Here is a 19,278-nt window from a genome sequence, read left to right on the forward strand (position 1 = left end):
TCTTTGTTGTTCTCTTACAAGCAACCTCCCTAGTTAATCGTCTATGTTTCTTTTGGGTATATAAATAACTTTGAAATATATAAGCTGTTCTGAAAAACATAGTGTAGTGTAAAGACATGAAATAAACAATACTACTAATAGAGAGGGTGAGATAGGAGAAGCAAGATTTCAAGACCCTTATGTTGTACACAGCAAGACACTGTCACAAAAAAGCTGAAAGTATATATAGATTGTACAATATTAGACCTATTCTCTCAATTATCAAATTAGAGAGACCATTGGATGACAATCAACAAATATCTAATTCCTCATATTTTTGGATTTCAATCACTTAGAATATGTTGGTAATATTAATTTTCATATTAAGGTATTAAGAAAAGGTAATTGTCACTTCCTGTTGTTTTTGTTTTAAGAGATGGAATTAGATTTGTGTGGATTTGTTGAAAGATTACTTTCTTGCTTTTTCTAGGGTGTAATTTTGCTCCTTATGTTGATGTTTTACATTTACTATCCTTTGTAGAGCTGGATTTGTAGAAAGATATTATATAAATTTGGTTTTGTCATGGAATATCTTGTTTTCTCCATCTATGGTAATTGAGAGTTTTGCTGGGTATAGTAGCCTGGGCTGGCATTTGTGTTCTCTTAGGGTCTGTATGACATCTACCCTGGATCTTCTAGCTTTCATAGTCTCTGGTGAGAAGTCTGCTGTAATTTTGATAGGCCTGCCTTTATATGTTACTTGCCTTTTTTCTCTTACTGCTTTTAAAACTCTTTCTTTGTTTAGTGCATTTGGTGTTTTGATTATTATGTGGCGGGAGGGAGGAATTTCTTTTCTTATCCAGTCTATTTGGAGTTCTGTAGGCTTCTTGTATGTTCATGGGCATCTCTTTCTTAAGGTTAGGGAAGTTTTCTTCTATAATTTTGTTGAAGATATTTACTGGCCCATTACATTGGGAGTCTTCACTCTCTTCTATAGCTATTATCCTTAGGTTTGGTTTTCTCATTGTGTCCTGGATTTCCTGGATATTTTGTGTTGGGAGCTTTTTGCTTTTTGCATTTTCTTTGACTGTTGTGTCAATGTTTTCTATGGTGTCTTCTGCCCTTGAGATTCTCTCTTCTATCTCTTGTATTCTGTTGGTGATGCTTGCATCTATGACTCCTGATTTCTTTCCTAGGTTTTGTATCTCCAGGGTTGTCTCTCTTTCTGATTTCTTTATTGTTTCTATTTACATTTTTAGATTCTGGATGGTTTTGTTCATTTCCTTCACCTGTTTGATTGTGTTTTCCTGTAGTTCTTTAAGGGATTTTTGTGTTTCCTCTTTAAGGGCTTCTAGCTGTTTCCCTGTGTTCTCTTGTATTTCTTTGAGGGAGTTTTTATGCCTTTCTCAAAGTCCTGTATCATCATCATGAAAAGTGATTTTAGATCTGAATCTTGCTCTTCCGGTGTGATGGTATGTCCAGGACTTGCTGTGGTGGGAGTATTGGGTTCTGATGTTGTCAAGTAACCTTTGTTTGTGTTGCTTATATTCTTATGCTTGCCCCGAACCATCTGATTATCTCTGGTGCTGCCTGCCCTTGTTAAATCTGACTGGAGCCTGTCCTTCCTGTGATCCTGGTTGTTTCAGAACTCCTCAGAGTCAAGCTTTCTCTGTGATCCTGTGATTCTTGGATCCTGTGACCCTGGACTTGTTAGAGCACCAAGGAGTGGGGCTTCCTCTGGGTGTTTTGGGACTGGCTGCAGAGTTTGCACCCAAGGTCTGCTCAGGGCACTGGCCAGCCCAGACAGACTGGAAGCAACCAGAGTCACTTGGCTGTCAGAGTTCCTGTGTGCCTGGGTCCTGCTGTTCCTAGTTACTCTTGGTCTTGGGACAGATGTTGTGTCCTCCTCACCTCTGATCCTGGGCTTTTAGAGCACCTGGGAGTGGAGCTTCCTCTGGGTTTTGAGGGACTGGCTTTGGAGCTTGCAACCAAGGTCTGCTCAGGGTGAAGTCTGGCCCAGACAGCAGTTCTTATAATTATTGAACACTAATTGCTGTTATTAAATTCTTGAGTGGCTCAATGGGTAAAGATTCTTGGTGCCAAGTTTCATGACCTGATTTCAATCCATGGGATTGAAAGTTCCCAAGAGTTTTCTACCTGCATGCAATTCTTGCACACTAAATAAATAAATAAATAAATAAATAAATAAATAAATAAATATTATCAAAAACACATAAAATAACAAACGTTAGGAGGATGTAGAGAACACTCAGCTACTACCAGTGAGAATGTAAATCAACCTAGTCATTTTGGAAAATGTTATGGCATGTTTAGAAATGGTTAAACATTGAAGAATTGTGAGTTTATGTGTTTTTGTCTGTGCTAGTTAGACTCTCACTATTATGTCCAAGTACTTGGCAGCAAAGATTTAAGGAAAAAGTTGACCATAGCTCCCAGTTCCATTTTCCAGTCAGCCACAATTGGGAAGGCACGGGAGCAGGATCTTGAGGTATTGGTTTATTTTGTTCATACACAGGGAGGAGAGTCCCGAAGTAGTCAGCATGCCTTCCTCTTTTTATTCAGTTTAGTGCTCAAACACTCAAAGGTTCTATCTCCACTTATAGTGACCCTTCCCAATTTAATAAATGAGTAGAAACTTTCCAGAAGATGTTAGAATTTCATTTCCTGGGTGATTATAGATCCAGTCATTCAAAATTATCCCTTCAGTGTCTTTAATGCTGTATTCAATATTTCATATATAATACTTCCTCAATAAACATGTATTCATGGATAAATGAGTATTGTGCTATAATTATGCTATAAATTCTTTCCTAATTCTTTATTTTAAAGATGTATTTAATGTTCATGGTTTCACCTAGCTCTAAAAGTAATTCTAGGTGATAAAATTTCAGCAAAGATGGATTAATTTTGAAATGATTCAAAGTTGACTCAGGATGTACTGTCATACCAATCTCTCAAATATAAAGGACTTCAGTCTTCAAGTTCACAGGCTTTCGTCAGGATAGATGACTTGTGGCCATAGTTATATTTCTAAGATTGCTAGAGAGAAGAAACACAAATTCATTTTACAAAGTATTTTCTGGATGAATTAAATACTTTTCTCTATTGTGTTGTTTCTAAAATCCATGAAATTAAAACTTTAAGATAATCTTGTTAAATATCTCTAAAATTTGTCTTTATATAAATATATAGATTTTATATAAATGGCTTTAAATCTTTGCCAAAATATTTTTCCTCAACAATGTAGCAAATTCATATTTTTGTATCTATAAATGTTGCTGTATTTCTTCCTTATTCATCTTTGTAATTGGGCATTATTCTTCTTCTGAACATGATTTTACTGAGATAGTCCCTTACAGATTTCCCTAATAATAGCATTTCTGTGTAAACTAATCTATTTTTTTTTTTTTTGCCATGGATGTATATATTCTTTCCATGTATTTCATTTTACTATTCACATTCACTTGTAAATAGTCATATTTCATTGACTATTCACATTCAATTGTAAATTCTGTAGAACTGAATACTAATAGGTTGATTATTATGTAGTACATTTTCTATACCAGAAAATAAGTCAGAGCAGTGTAATTGATTATTACTTTCTCAGTCCTGTAAGACTCATCTTTATAATGATATGTATTTATTTATTTCTCTTCTGCACACATATAAATGCAGGCCATATGACCTTACAAACATTCTGCAGGTATCTGTGTTTTCAGACTCTGACTTTCTCTATTCCTGACTCTTTGCAGGGTGATATTCAGCAGTTCCTGATCACAGGAGACCCCAAGGCAGCATATGACTACTGTGACCATTACAGCCCAGATTGTGACTTAACATCCAAGGCTGCCCAGGCTCAGGAGCCACACATTGATGAGGTGAGGATGCAAGGCACAAGAGGCCTCAAGGTCCAATTGTTGGCTATGCCTCCCTTTAAGGCATACTTATTCAGTTGTAGTTAAACTGTACTTTTAATTAAGAGTCTTTGAGGAACAATTTGCTCAATTGTAATTTGGTATATTTTCCCTCTTTTTCAGGACTGATTCCTCAAAGCTATATTTCTGCTCTTTGCTTTAAACAGTTAAAACCACTTGAATTTTGGGAGAGTATGTACTATGTTGTAGTAGCCATTTCCCAAATTTTGGCCATTTCTTACCAAAGGAAAACAAGTATTGAAATATGTCTTAAAGGTTTTAGGTTCTGTTATGTAATCAAGAGTTTATTCAGTTTTAATTTTCAAACTTATATTTTCTCATAGGAAAGTAACCAATTTAAACAGGAAACAATTTGTGATTTAATTTGTAATAAAATGTTTTGTTTTAATTATAATGTAAAGCATTTTTGAGGTTATCCAATTACATAGTTTCTTGCCTTCCTTTTTCTGCTCCAAGCCCTCCTGTGTATGCCCCTCACTCTCTTTCAGACACACACACTACCTGACTACTCCTTATAATGTTACTTGCATGAATAAATTCTCAGGGCTGAACATTTGGTAATGGATACAAAACCAATTGGTGTGCTATCTTTCTGACAAGACTATATTTTGAGATTTATTTTCTTAAAACTAAGAGTTTCACATTGTAAGGTGGTATTTGAATTTTGAGAACAAAATTCCATTTTAACAATAAGTCAAACAGTATAAATGTTCTTAAAAAAAAAAGAAAACAACAACAACACACTATTAGATACTACTGTTGAGTTTCAGCTCCTTAGAATAAATGGACTTTTTATCTGTTTCATTATTCTAATTGATACAGATTCATGTTGGTTTTTATAATTCAAAATTACAAATTTTAACATTACTTTAGCTTATAATGAATGTATCCCACTGAATTATGTTGCTCTAAGCTGCACCACGATTTAACAGTAGGATCTTTTGTTTTGAAACAAGGTAAAGGTCTTACAAAAGCAATATGAAAGAACTAAGAAAAACTGCTTGGATGTTTTGTTTATTCAGTTTTCAAGCTCTTTATTCTGCGATAGTTTCTATGGAGAAGAACCATAGAAACCTACACTTAACCAACACTGGGTTAAGTGTAGGTTTCTGTAGCTGATAGAGTAAATGTGCGCCCCAGTTCTGTGTTGAAAACCAATTGTATTTATTTTGCATTTGTCACTTTTATAAGAAAAAATAAAATCTCTTTCCTATAGCAAATATATGCCTCTGCTTGGTGGAAGAAGAGAAGGAGATGTTTTGTGGAATATGATTGAAAGCTTATTGGCTTTTAAGCTAATGCATCATAATAAAAGATTTTATTTTTAATTTTCAAGAAGAATTGACTCTAATTACGTACATTGATAGTTGAAAACAATAAACATTTGATATTTGCAGTAAAATAGAAAAGTATAAGCAGGTTTTCTAATCATTTTAGATGGTAGACATTAAATGTTTTATCATATACTGAATGTGTGTTTTTCTAGTTAATTTTCAGGTAGTCTGACTAAAAATAACAAAGCAATGTTATCTTCTCAAGTATAAACATAAAGTGTATTGTGGAGCATGGGTCAGACACATTGCTTAATATTCTATTAATAACTTACATAGGTAAACTTACTCAAATATTCATTGTTTTCTACTTCTTTTTTGTAACATATCTAATCCACTCTAAATTCATAAATACATTCCACAATTACAACCTTATCACAGAATGAGAGATGTATGCTATAGATAGATTTTTGTTCAGTCCTAACAGCTTCATACATCAATGGATTTAATGTATCTGATATAGCACCGTAAATAATGTTGAAATTATGTCTCTGGCCTATTTGTAACATGTTACATTATCTTCTTAATTTATAAGAAATTAGATATTAAAGTTCTGTATGGGACTTTTCTAATGTCTTATGCATGCTCTATTTACCTATAAAGAAGAGCCAATTGACATTTATTTATTTATTTTTTTAATGACTAAGGTAGAAGGTGAAGCCAAGGGAAGGAGATCTCTAATGAAAGAATATAGGAGATACCTGGCTTCCTACCATGGATGTCTTGTGTACTATTGTTGATCCTTGTTGTCAATGCCAGGTCTTATCGAGGGACTGTTTTATTTTGTTTTGTTTTGTTTTGAACTGTTTTGTTTTTTAAACAATCAAGGGAAGAAGATTCACCTTCACCCCATTTCAAATTTCTGCTGGTGTGCTCATGGGGCAAAGATTAATTTGTCTGTCACATCATACTTTTTTTCATTTGTTTTTATCTTATTGAATATAGATTCTTTCCTCATAAATACATCCTGATTATAGTTTCTCCTCTTGGTACTCCTTCTTGTTCCTCTCCTCTACTTCTTCCCTCTCTTCTGCTCCATATCCACCACTAGAAAAAGCCTTTACAAGATAACAACCAAAACTGACAACTGACTCTCTCTCTCTCATATATATATATATATATATATATATATATATATATATATATGTGTGTGTGTGTGTGTGTGTGTGTGTGTGTATATGTATGTATTTACATATATATATATATACATATACATACACATGTATGCTTCATATATATGTGTATACATATGTATGTATATATGTGTATATACACATATATATGAAGCAAACACTTTCTTTTTTGTTTTATTAATTTTTACTTATTTATTTTACACTCTGGATTTTATTCCCCTCCCGATTGACCCTCTGACTGTTCCAGATCCTATACCTCCTCCCCACCCTTCTGTCCCTACAAGAATGTCCCCAGTAGCTTTCCATATCTCAATTCTAGCTGTTGCTCCCCTCAATCTCTCAGTTTATGTTATTCCCCCCAAACACTTGACGCCCCCGCTCTTATCGAACCTTCCCCTAGTCCACCTAAAATCTATTTTTATTTTCCCCTCCCAGGGTTTTACAGTTTTATTTAGAACAACTTGTTCTTCCCTACATCGATTTTCAGAATATTTTCAAAATTCTTTATTGAGAAGTGAAAAACGGCCTCCAAAATATAGCGGTATATATATATTTTTTTTGGGTGGTGTTGGTTTGGTTTGGTTGAGGTTATTTATTTATTTATTCTTGTTTTGGAAGGACTAGGCAGATGATGTGATAAGGTGACTATAAGAAACTGTGCTTTTGGTTGAGAAAGAGGTGGTCCAGTGCCTGAGCAAGATCCCTTCACTTGCTCTGTGAGCACTCTCACAGAAAGACCCAGTAGTGCATAAAATTATGAAGATTGGAAGACATTTTCTTCTACCAGAAGAAATGTCATGTAAAATTAATTATTTTGACACTTTTACAATTGCATCTCCAAGTCCTTGAACTTAGCCTGAATGCTTTTTTTATTGCTTATGTTTAAACTGGCTTGTCATTGTTTTACTGATATTTTTAGTAGTTCATAGTTTATAATTGGATTACATTTAAAACGGTAAAAAACAAGCCTACAGATATTTCTTTTTTCCATATTTTATTCCTTGCTTCCATGAGTAGTTACAGATATTTAATATTTCTCTTTCCTACATGATTGAAGGTAACTCAGAAATAACTTTTTGGTGCATTGCTCTTAATTCTTACAATAAAGAACAACATGGTGCTTTCATGCCTATACCCAGCACTTGCATAGTGGAGGCAGGAAGATCAAGAGTTCAAGGTCATATTTTGATAATAGCAAAGTAGAGACCAGGTTTGTCAAAGGACACACATACACACACACACACACACTCTCTATTTGCATATATATTTATACATATATACATGTATATATAATATGTACTATATATTATATATTATATAATACATATATTTATATATCAAAAGCCTACATACATACATATATAAAAAGACTATATATAAAGTATTTATGCATACATGTATATATAGTTTTCTACTAGATATAGATATTTTATTTAATGTATGCAGTTAACAAAATATTTAATGTGTTGTCTATCCACAGCTTTATATTTTACCAAGTTCTAAATAGTCTCTATATGCTTTAGTAAATTGGTATTTTGACCCTCATGAAACATTAAAAGAATTTTCATGTTTATATTTCGTATTTGGCATTGGCTATATCTAGAAACATTCACTCATTTTGAAGGAAAGTCAGTAAATACCAGGAATGCAATTTTAAGCTTTCCTAGGTTTTGTTCAGAGAAAATGAGTGAATTAAGAATATATTTTAAGTTAGTATTTTCCAAATGTAGTCATATTTATTCATGTTATTTTTATTTTTTCCTTCTTCCCTATAGATGTAAATATGTTTTCATAAGACCATCCTTCCTGTTTTATGTGTTGAAATCATAGCTATGTAAATGCTACACTTGTTAGTTTTCTTCTTTCTACGCTTGTGACTCAAGCCAGTGCTGATCTGCATTAGCTGAGTGTTCTCCCACGAAGCTGCAGCCCCAGGAAAATTTAGATTTTCATAGGAAGATACCTCACAGAAGAGTTTCACACATCAAAATTAAAGCAGATATTTAACAACTATTTCCAAAGACATGAATTCTACCTTTGAATTAATATTCAAGTTTTAATAAAAGTTTGACTCATTCAAACTTTTATTTTTCTTCTAGCCGTAATCACTTGCTCTCTTCTTAGAAAGCTTGCTCGATAACGCGGATGTTCTTAGCTTCATTATACAATAGAATATTTCTGCTTCATGATCTCTCTTAACATTTACTTTGTGTAAAGGTTAAGCAGTAGATCTCTGCTCTGTTAATAGTATTACTCGCAACTAACCGAATTGCCCAATATTTGTTCCTTTGCAAAATAGTATGCACCTGAGGATATAATCGAGTATGACTATGACTATGGGGAGACAGACTATAAAGAGGCTGAGAGTGTTACAGAGATGCCTACTTTCCTTGAAGAAACAGTAGCACAAACAGAGGTAAAACCAACAACTGTCTGTTGTATGTGGTGTCCACTCTTCATCGTCCTTCAGACTTACCGCATACCTATCATTCACTTCTGCGAATTAATAACATGTTACATTTGACAGAGACACCTTGAGGAGAGATGACCATTTTTGTTTTCATTTCCTTCCTTTTAGCCATATGCTTTATTTTCTTTCTCACTACATGTTTTCCATTCCATCTTTCACGACGTTTTACAGAAAAAGAAATCCAATTACACAAAGAGGAAGACGACATTGGCCACTAACTCAAAGAAAAAAACTAAAAAGTTCACAGTCCCCAAATCTGAAAAATTTGCATCCAAGAAGAAGAAACGTAATCAAGCCACAGCCAAAGCCAAACTAGGGGTCCAGGTAGCGAGAAAAAGCAATCAAGATCTGTCCTAGTTGAGATGGAAGATCTCTGATGAGTCGTAGTCTTAACCCAATTAGATCAATCCCAATTTGGCTAACACTCTAATGCAATTAAGTCATGATTTTCACTCACTGGAGATTACATTCCAGATTATCTAACCCTTGTTATTCTGAATTTATCATCAGGCAAATATTGTGGATGATTTTCAAGACTACAACTATGGAACAATGGAAACTTACCAGACTGAGTCTCCTAGGCGGGTAACAGGATCGAATGAGGTAATCCAGCAGTAATCTCATGGTGGCTTTTGAAATGCATAACATATTTTGGTAGATTTCCTTGGAAAAGCATCTCAGTCACTGGATAGAGAAACAGAAGCCTTGGTTCATAATTACAATACACCTGCAGTTACAGTTAATGTCAGTTCAGAATTTGCATGACACTTTGTTTCATGCAAATTCCATACCTTTCAAACGGAATTGGCTGCTATCATTTCTTTATTGCTCCTACTGCCGAGCAAGCTTTTTAACACGTTACAGGGAGTACTCATAGCGTGATTCTTCATGGGGAAGAATCCTCTGCCGTGATAATTGTATCATCAATTGATACAATTCACATTTTATTGCATGGGAATACTCATTTGAATGACAACAAGCATTTACATTTTAAAATTCTTTAGAATGTTAATTATGATTAAAATAATCTGGTTTAAATATTCAATTATTTTTCCATGTAAGTGTTCTAAGATAGGTAGGTCTGATGAGGTCCTTGTATATTTTATAATTCACATAAATTTTGATCATAAATACAGATCAACAGAAAATTCAGTTTAATATTGTTAAATAACTCATGCCCATTATTTATATTATTATCATCTGTAAATTAGTATTAGGTAAGTTTAATTTAATTTAATTTTTTTACTTAAAAATTTTACAATTTAATTATTTTACTTATATTTGGTCTAATAAAATATAACTGTAATTCAAACACATCCTTTAGAGGTATAAGCATTTATGGTGTGAATAGATTTTAACTTTTCCTAGTCTCAGTCCTTTCTTATGAGAATTTAAAACAGCTCAGGATATTGACTTCCATATGTAAATTCATTCAACTGTTTACATCAGTGCTAAGAACATAAATTACATCATAGGCAAGATGTAGCTTCCTTGCAGAAGTACGTGTTCCATATTTAAGACTAAAATTTTACAATTGTTGCTCTTTTTTATACCCAATGCAGTAATGTTATAGTAATGACTTAACTATGTATTCTCATTCAATTAATTTTCCATAATGTTGCCTATGTAGTCCATCTTCCTCTACTATTTATATTCAGTTTGCCTTAGAGAACAAAATTTTAAATGTAACTCAAAGGGTAACAAGGAAGATTATTCAATTTTACCTTGATTGCAATCATATGTATGTTAATAATGGCATTTCCTTTTACGCACGACACTCTGAATAGCCACCATGAAGAATAGTTTTCAGATATTGGTAACAGTATTTAGCTGACAGGACTGAATATCAAATTACAAGTCTTATCTTTGTAGCAACTGTATTTCTCTTTATTGCCCAATAGTATTTGAAAATTAAGCAAGTATTTTTAATGAAATTTTATGAATAATAATATTCATAAAATTAAAATCTGCACACCTTATTTGTTCAGACCTTATGCGATAAAGTAACACCTCACTGGTGGGCAAATTTTCCCTAGTGAGAATAAGCACACCTGTTGAATCCTTGCGAACATTTGCAGTTGATGTGGAAAGATGCTTTGAAAGCAATATGTCTTTGTACATATCAGTGTATGTACAAGTATATTCCTTTCAGTGATACTAAACAAGCAGCCTCTCTCCAGGCTCTTGACGCACTTGAGTAATGAGCTCCATTTCTATCTCATGCCATTAGGCTGTAATTACAGATGCTCACCTTGCTTTACTAACAGTAAACTTCATGTTCTCCAATTCCCTACAATTTAAATGAATAGCCAAATCCAGTTGAAGAAGGTTTTACTGAAGAATATCTAACCGGAGAGGATTATGATGTCCAGAGGAACATTTCCGAGGATATTCTGTATGGAAACAAAGGAGTAGACGGCAGGGATTCTGATCTGCTGGTAGATGGAGATTTAGGTGAATATGATTTTTATGAATACAAAGAATATGAAGAAAGGACTACGACCTCCCCTAATGAAGAATTTGGCCCAGGTGTGCCAGCAGAAACTGATTTCACAGAAACAAGCGTAAGTCAGCACTGCGCTCTGTGCCCCGCACATGTCTTATCTTGGGAATGTTTCTGTGTTCAGTCTGATGTGTTTTCAGGATTAAAATGCAGCTGAGGCCTTATGTCCATTGTGGATACTGACCAAATCCTGGAGAACCACGACAGTTTTTTTTTCCCCAGTGGGAGTTGGCAACGGTTGTGTCTTGGGCTCTCTCTGCATTCTTCCTTTTAAATTATTGTAAATAATATTTGTACCCCAAATTTCTCATCATTGATAAATTTAAATAATCTTGTCATTGTTTTTCTGAATAGTAGCTCTAGGTTTTTTTTTTTTTCAAATTTTAGACTGTTTTCTATGTTTGATTTGGCAATATTTCTTTTGTTTTCGAGATGGTTTTGAGGCTAGAAATGCATTTAAGTTGCTGTAACACAAATGTAAAGAAGCAACAGTTTGTTGGTATTTCAATAGTCCTCTTGCTTGTCTAGGATTATTGAAACCCTTTCTGTTTCTTTCATGAAAGGAGCACATTCTAAAGTGTTGCTTTAAATGTATCTAGATGGTTAAATTATTATTTCCTATAAGCTGAAATATCACTTCACTTGTTGAAAAATGTTTAGCCTGTTTTTAACTTTCGCTTATAGATAAATGGCCATGGTGCATACGGAGAGAAAGGGCAGAAGGGGGAGCCGGCAGTGGTTGAACCTGTAAGTGCTCTGGAATATTTTAAGGATTACTACAATTGTTTAACTAATGAATTGCCATTTCATTGCCATTAAATATTACCCTGCATTTTCAATGAAAATTCTGATATTTATAATTTATCCCAAAACAGGTGTGTGGGTAGTAATGACTTTTCTGGAAAGCAAAATTTCAGTAAAATGAAATTATCGCATATTTATGGAATTTTGAATTTTGAAAATGTCTGGCATTTTTTTCTGGTCCAATTCTTTGTTTACAAATCTGAATTTACACATTTTATTCCGTGATTTTTAAATGTTTGGTGGTTGAGATATAATGGCTTTAGGTCTTCAGTCTGTGATTTTACTGATAATTTATTCGATGACATTACTAGAAATGTTATTCAAAGTACATTATACAATACCAAAATGAAGTGAATAGGCATGGACTTGGGAGAAATATTTGTGGAGAGTACAGTGGACAAGAGTGCTAAGGAGAGGGAGTAGTGACATACTGTGGTCAGTATGTATGACATTCTTGTATGAAACTTTAAGACCAGAATATTCTCTAAAACCTCATTTTGTTTACTTGCATGATTGTGTGAAACTATAATTTGTGTTAATGCTATGAACTCTCAAGGTATTGTTAAGGGATGTATATTTTCAAGAAACAATTTTAAAAAACACAAGTTTCATTGGCCAGCTACTTGGGGAGAGCAGTTTATTAGAATTGTAGGTACATGGTTTAACAGTTCACTTCAGACACATGTAATTCTTTCAGTAAGCACAAGTAAATGTAGTTTTTCTGGAATTAAAGTGTTTAGGTATTATTTCCTTTCATTGATTAATTAATTCATCCATTAACATAGCAAATATTTATCATGCTCCTTTTTGTTTGTTTGATTGTTTTTTTATTATAAATTAAGTAATTAAGATCTAGGGAAGAGCTTAATAAGGCATCACTGCTGTATTCTCTACAGAAGCAATTAATATATTCTTTCTCTCTCCTAATATTATTTGTCTGAGCATTTATTTTACTTTCAATTAGTTAACAAAGGTTATGTCTTCTATTATTTTAAATTATTTTATTTCTCCATTGAAACATAATATTTTAAATGCTTTATATCATATTAATTTAGAACTTACTTTAAAACTATTATACTTAGTGGAAAGGCTAAAAGCTACATGGCTATTTTTCGTTATAGGGTATGCTTGTTGAAGGACCACCTGGGCCAGCAGGACCAGCGGTATGTACATGAATTTTTTGGCTTGATTCTTAAAACTTTTGAAATATAGGATTTTTGCCATATACTTGAATTGTTTATATTTTAGGCTGATTTGATTTACTGAAGAAAACAGGCAAGCTTAGGAGCTGTTGGACTCAACCTCTTTTTTATTATTGTCTTTGTAAGAGTAACTCTATTGACAGGACTTAGAGTAAATTTTGAATATTTTTCTTCTTTATATATTATATTTGTGCATATATGTATGCCTGCGTGAGATAGCAATATTTTGTCATAAAAATATATGGTATTGATGCTTTTAAGTAGTAGCAAATCCAAAAATGTTAAAATGCTGACAAGCTAAACGATTTCTTGTTCAACTTTACTACCACATTTTTGAGGTCTAGTCTTATGAATAGCCATTTCTTCAGGAGGAACTGGGGACCAGCCTCCACCACAGTCACTTTTCATTGGCACTCGTTCCTTCCTGTTTTCCTTTGGCATCGGCCTCCACGCTGAGCACAGACTCATAGAGGAACAGTTGTGCTGGATGTAGAACTCTTTCCTATAAGTTGTCTTTTCACAGGAAGCTAAATAGAGCAGTTGTTTGGGAGTCAAGGGTATATTTATAAAATATAAATGAGGAACACTTTGAGTGTGAGAGGCATGCCTTTACTTGAATACTAATGAGGCAGGAAGTTGCTTCTGATCATGTTTTCTTTCTCCGCAGGGTCTTATGGGTCCTCCAGGGCTCCAAGGCCCTTCTGGGCTCCCCGGCGACCCTGGGGATAGGGTAAGTGAAAAGGGGGAGATGCTATATGGCAACTGTGCAGTACATGGCCTTAAAAATTAATGTTTTCCTTAAATTAACATGGCACCTTTTTTTTTATTGGGAGAGTGGGATGAGAGTTCTACAAATTTAGGATTGTGTGATATTTTACTTAACTTTTCAGACATGTTTTAGTGGGGATCAAGATCTTACGTACATGATTAGTGAGCCAATTTTGTTGTCAAGTCCCCTAGGCGCATGGGCAATAAGAGCAGACTCAGCTTTTCAAATATGAACACAAGACGTTTGATCTTATATACTCCATTTTTCTAACTTCATCTGCATAATTTCAGATATTGAGTTTGATGGAAATGTTTTTTTGCTTTGTTATTTAATGTCTATGTGAGCAGTGTGTACATATCTGTATCCACATGTATGTGGTAATGTTTGTTTGTTTCTGCATATGTGTGTGTGTGTGTATGTGTGTGTGTGGTGTGTGCATATACATGTGTGTCAGTGAGTATGCAGGTTGATAGGTGTTGATGTCAGTTGCATTTATTAATCTCAGTCCATCTTACATTTTGAACTAGTGTTTCTAGTTGAACCAAGAGTCTGCTCACCAGGTTGCCCAAGAGATTCTCTGTCTTTGCCTCTTCCAAAGATCGAGAATTACAAGCCATCACTGACATTGTCAGTCCAAGCATTTGTGTGGGAGCTGGCTATTTGAACTCAAATCCTCATGCTTTCATGGCAAGCACTTTACTCAATAATGCATCTCCCACAGCCTTCCACATAGTTTTCATTTTTAATAACACTTTCATTGGTAGTTTGAATTATATCTATATAAATTGTTAATTTTTAGACTTTGATCCTTTTGTTTTTTAATAAATAAGATTTGGCTGTGAAAAAGTAAGTTTCCTTTTACTGAAAACTCATATATATATATATAAATATATGTGTGTGTGTGTGTGTATCATCCATTCACACATAAGTTTATACAGGTGTATATATAAATTTGACACTCTATAATCATGTATATCTATGTTGTAAACATATGCAAATTTCTACACATATGTGCATGCATGCATGCACATACACATTCAGTATATTAGGCATAATTTTAAGACAATTTTATTAATTAGTAACTTAATATCAGTTTATTATATTAACTTTAGTGCTTATGCTAATAAAGTACCTATTTTGTTGATAGTTTACATAAATATAAGACACTTTAAATATCTATTTGTATTCTACATAGATATTACCTAAATATCTATTAAGTAATACTTAACCAAATTTTGTGAAATTAAATCTGTTTTCAACTGTAGAAACCTAAATATTCACTTTTTCCTCATACCGTTTTCCCCTCCAAAATATATAGGATAGTTTCATGATAAGTAATTTTAAGCTGTATTATCAACTTCAAATATACTTTGCGTTATATTTTGATTGTATATTAGTAAGTGTGCATTTTTTGTTGTTTGGTTTGCAACAAGTACAGTGAAATCTGATCCTTTCTATGTATTTACCTAAAAGAGATTAACCAATCAGACAGGGCAGGAGCATTCTCAGCAATTACAGGCTAACTGATATTATATATTGTGTTAATTGATCTTGTCCATTGTATTTCCCTTCCTAGGGCCCACCAGGACGTCCTGGCTTACCAGGGGCTGATGGTTTACCCGGACCTCCTGGGACTATGTTGATGTTACCAGTAAGTTTGAAAAATTGTTTTATAAAGATAAATTTGATATCTTCTCATTATGTAACTAAACAATAATGTAATTGAATCATTGAGTAGAAACATTTTGGAAGGATAGGAATGAAGGAAATAAAGCAAACCTTGAATGTAGGGGCATTTCACTGAACAGAACTTTAATAGATAGTGTTCTCTACTCTAAACCACTTTTAATCTCCGATTATTTTTCACTCAGTGAAATGTACATAATCTGTCTAATCATGTGGGCACTTCTGGGTTGTAGATTAATTAACAACAGGTTATTTACCACATTATTATGCCATTTGCCCTAATATTGACTATAGGTGAAATACCTTAAGGAATTTAAGTCTTTAGTATCATCATTGCTCAAAAATCATTTATTTTAATATTGAGTCTTTTATGAAATTACTTAGCTGCCACACATCTAGGAAAATGCATTTATCAGCTTTAGTGTAATGAAATTCAAAGAAATACTTATGTGGAGTGGAAAATTAACAGATGTGATACCTCAAGTCAAAAACTGTGGCAGACCTTGAGAATTTTACAGAGTGATAATAGCAAGCAGCTGCTTAAGGGTGGATGAGAGAGACATTTACATTTCCTTATGGTCTTGGAGACTCCAAAGGTTTTGGTTACCCGAGCAGAACTGCCTATGTAGCTTTTGCTCAGTCTAATATCCTTGCAATACCTGTGGATGAATTGCCAGAGTGGGTAGCATTTCTGCAGATTAAAAGAGGCATGACTTTTTTTTTAAGTGTATCATAATAAAATTTGAAATGAAAAAATATATTTACAGTTGCTTTGAAATTGATAGAGGGGACTGTTTTATGAGACTGAGACAGAATTGCTCTCTCAAACAGAAACCTCATTGTGACATAACCTTGAACTTTTGTAAATATCAATCTTTTATTTAATTTTTAATCTAATTGATTAAAGGTCCTAATCCCATAAATCTGTCAAAGGCCTCTTTTAAGCTCATATTATCTTTTCTTAGTTCCGCTATGGGGGTGATGGCTCCAAAGGACCAACAATCTCTGCACAGGAAGCCCAAGCTCAGGCGATTCTTCAGCAAGCTCGGGTAAGAAAACATGACATCATGTTCGCACAACCTGATTCTGTATCAAATGGCAGGGTGTAGGCCCATGGAAGAATGTTTCTATGCACCACATGGAACTTACATGGAAAAATTCTAAAAGAATATTTATCTTCCCAGGAATAATAGTTACTAATTTAATATTAAATAAATGACCCTTTTATTGCCACATGCAGTGCTGACATGGCATGCAAAGCCATGGTGGGATATTTTATCAGAATATTGAGAGATTATATCTAGCACTCCTTGTCTTTCACATCCTGACTCTTCTCTGCTAACTTGTGAGCCTATAATTATGGCAGTAATTGTGAAAACATACAATGAAAGGAATATCTTCCTCTATTTCATAAACCAGATAATTGCTTTCATTTTTAGTTACCTTTAGAGCAGTTAGGATATACATACATATGAAAATCCAGAAAACAAACAAGGAAGGAATCAGAATTCATATAATGCTCTTGTTCATAACTTTATAGTCATTAAGAAAGGAAGTAGGATGTAGGATTAGTATCGTTATGATAACTGTACCTGTATCATATTGAAGATAACTTGTTATTCATGATCATAAGTTATGTATCTGTAAAATACTAAATATGTAAATGAAGGTATTAATTCATTTTCAATATTTATTATGAATAAGACAATTATTCTTCTGAAAAATGATTATTTGATAGTGTGATATTAAACAATAATGAGAATATGTGCTTATATAAAGGCATACTATAACTAAAATTATTTATAATAACTAAGTATCTCTATTTTTCTTAGAAATTTCATTGTTTTGAATTAGTTGAAGTTAGAACATTTTGAGATTGCAGAATTCCTTGTTTGATTAGTCCTCTTTGTATTCTTTAGTGATCGATCATTTCCCTAAAGCATATTCTTAATGTGTTTTGATCAAGTCATCCCCCAGTTCCCTTCCTTCAAATTGTTCAGCTAGCTCCACTACCATTTTCTCTTGATTTTCATGTTGTTTCTTTTTTGTTGTTGTTGGTTTGGTTTTATTTATTTATTTACTTATTTATTTATTTATTTAACCCAATGAGTTAATTTCTTGCTGCTAGTGCATGCATAGGTATAGTATTGTGTTTTATGAAAAGAAAAGGAAGCTAGGGATATATTTGATAGGTATGGTGTGGGGGAGGGGTGCCTCTGCGGGCCCATGCTGAGGCATCCCTTCCCCCTGAGGTATAGAATAGAGTTTATTTAGGGCCTAGGAAGAGGAATTGGGAATGGAGGAGAGAGAGAGACAGAGAGAGAGAGAGAGAGACAAAGACAGAGACAGAGACAGAGACAGAGAGACAGAGAGAGACAGAGAGAGACAGAGAGAGAGAGAGAGAGAGAGAGAGAGAGAGAGAGAGAGAGAGAGAGAGAGAGAGAGAGAGAGAGGAGAGGAGAGGAGAGGAGAGAAGGGAGAGGAGAGAGAGAAGCCAGCCATGAACAGATGGAGAGAGAGGGTGGAGGGGAAAGGGGAGAGAAGGGACAGAGATGGAGAGAGAGGGTGGAGGGGAAAAGGGAGAGAAGGGACAGAGAGGGAAGAGAGTAAGAGGGGAAAAGAGTAGGAGAGTAAGAAAGTGAGGGAGCAAGAGAGCAAAGATGGGGCGATTAGCCCCTTTTATAGTAAACTAGACATTACCTGGCTGTTGCTAGGTAACTGTGGGGCAGAGCCTTAGAAGGAATGGTAGGACCATCCCCTTCCCTGGTCAGTCAGGTATGCCACTTCTGTGATAAAACTTGACAGTGGCAATTACTAATACCCTTCCTACTCCATGCATCCATTTCGTGTGGCTTGATCTTGTGCAGGTTTTGCGCTCGCTGTCATAGCATCTCTCAGTTCGTATGTGCAACTGTCCTGTTTCATCCAGAATACATTGTCTCATCATAGTCATCCTTATTTTTGGGTCTTAGTATCTTTCTAGCTCTTCTTCCTTGATGCCTGAGTGAGGAGGCCTGTGCTGTGGGTGTCTCATTTGCAGCTGAACATGCTGCAGTCCTTCCTTCTCCACATGCTGTCAAGTTGGGAAGCTCTCTGTTAATCCTTCTACTGCAAATAGAAGCTCATAAAATGAGGGGTGAGAGGGTCACTAAGCTACAGCATAATGATGTCTTTACCGTCAGTTTATATGACTTGTCATTTTAACTTGTTTAAAAACCAGAAAGCAAGATTTTTTTATTAGATATTTTCTTTATTTACATGTAAATTTCTCCTTTCCCAGTTTCCCTTCCAAAAACAAAGAAACAAACAAGAACAAAAACATACCCCTGTTGCCTCCCCCCTCCTCATGCCTGCCACCCCATTCTCTCCCACTTAGAGGCCCTGGCATTCCCCTACATTGGGGCACAGAACCTTCACAGGGCTGAGGTCCTCTCCTCCTATAGAT

At 34.3% G+C, this 19,278-nt stretch overlaps 1 protein-coding gene across 1 annotated transcript in view; it reads left to right on the forward strand.

Moving 5' to 3' along the window:
• Positions 1-19,278, forward strand: part of Col11a1 (collagen type XI alpha 1 chain) — a 189,704-nt gene that overhangs the window by 56,448 nt on the left and 113,978 nt on the right. Inside the window, exons 5-13 of the mRNA XM_031375242.1 lie at positions 3,753-3,878; positions 8,699-8,815; positions 9,380-9,472; positions 11,179-11,433; positions 12,057-12,119; positions 13,298-13,339; positions 14,046-14,108; positions 15,724-15,798; positions 16,799-16,882. Coding sequence (XP_031231102.1) covers positions 3,753-3,878; positions 8,699-8,815; positions 9,380-9,472; positions 11,179-11,433; positions 12,057-12,119; positions 13,298-13,339; positions 14,046-14,108; positions 15,724-15,798; positions 16,799-16,882 — 918 coding nt within the window. The remainder of the gene's footprint in view (positions 1-3,752; positions 3,879-8,698; positions 8,816-9,379; positions 9,473-11,178; positions 11,434-12,056; positions 12,120-13,297; positions 13,340-14,045; positions 14,109-15,723; positions 15,799-16,798; positions 16,883-19,278) is intronic.

The sequence above is a fragment of the Mastomys coucha genome, unplaced genomic scaffold, assembly GCF_008632895.1.
Source record: "Mastomys coucha isolate ucsf_1 unplaced genomic scaffold, UCSF_Mcou_1 pScaffold16, whole genome shotgun sequence".
Taxonomy (NCBI): domain Eukaryota; kingdom Metazoa; phylum Chordata; class Mammalia; order Rodentia; family Muridae; genus Mastomys; species Mastomys coucha.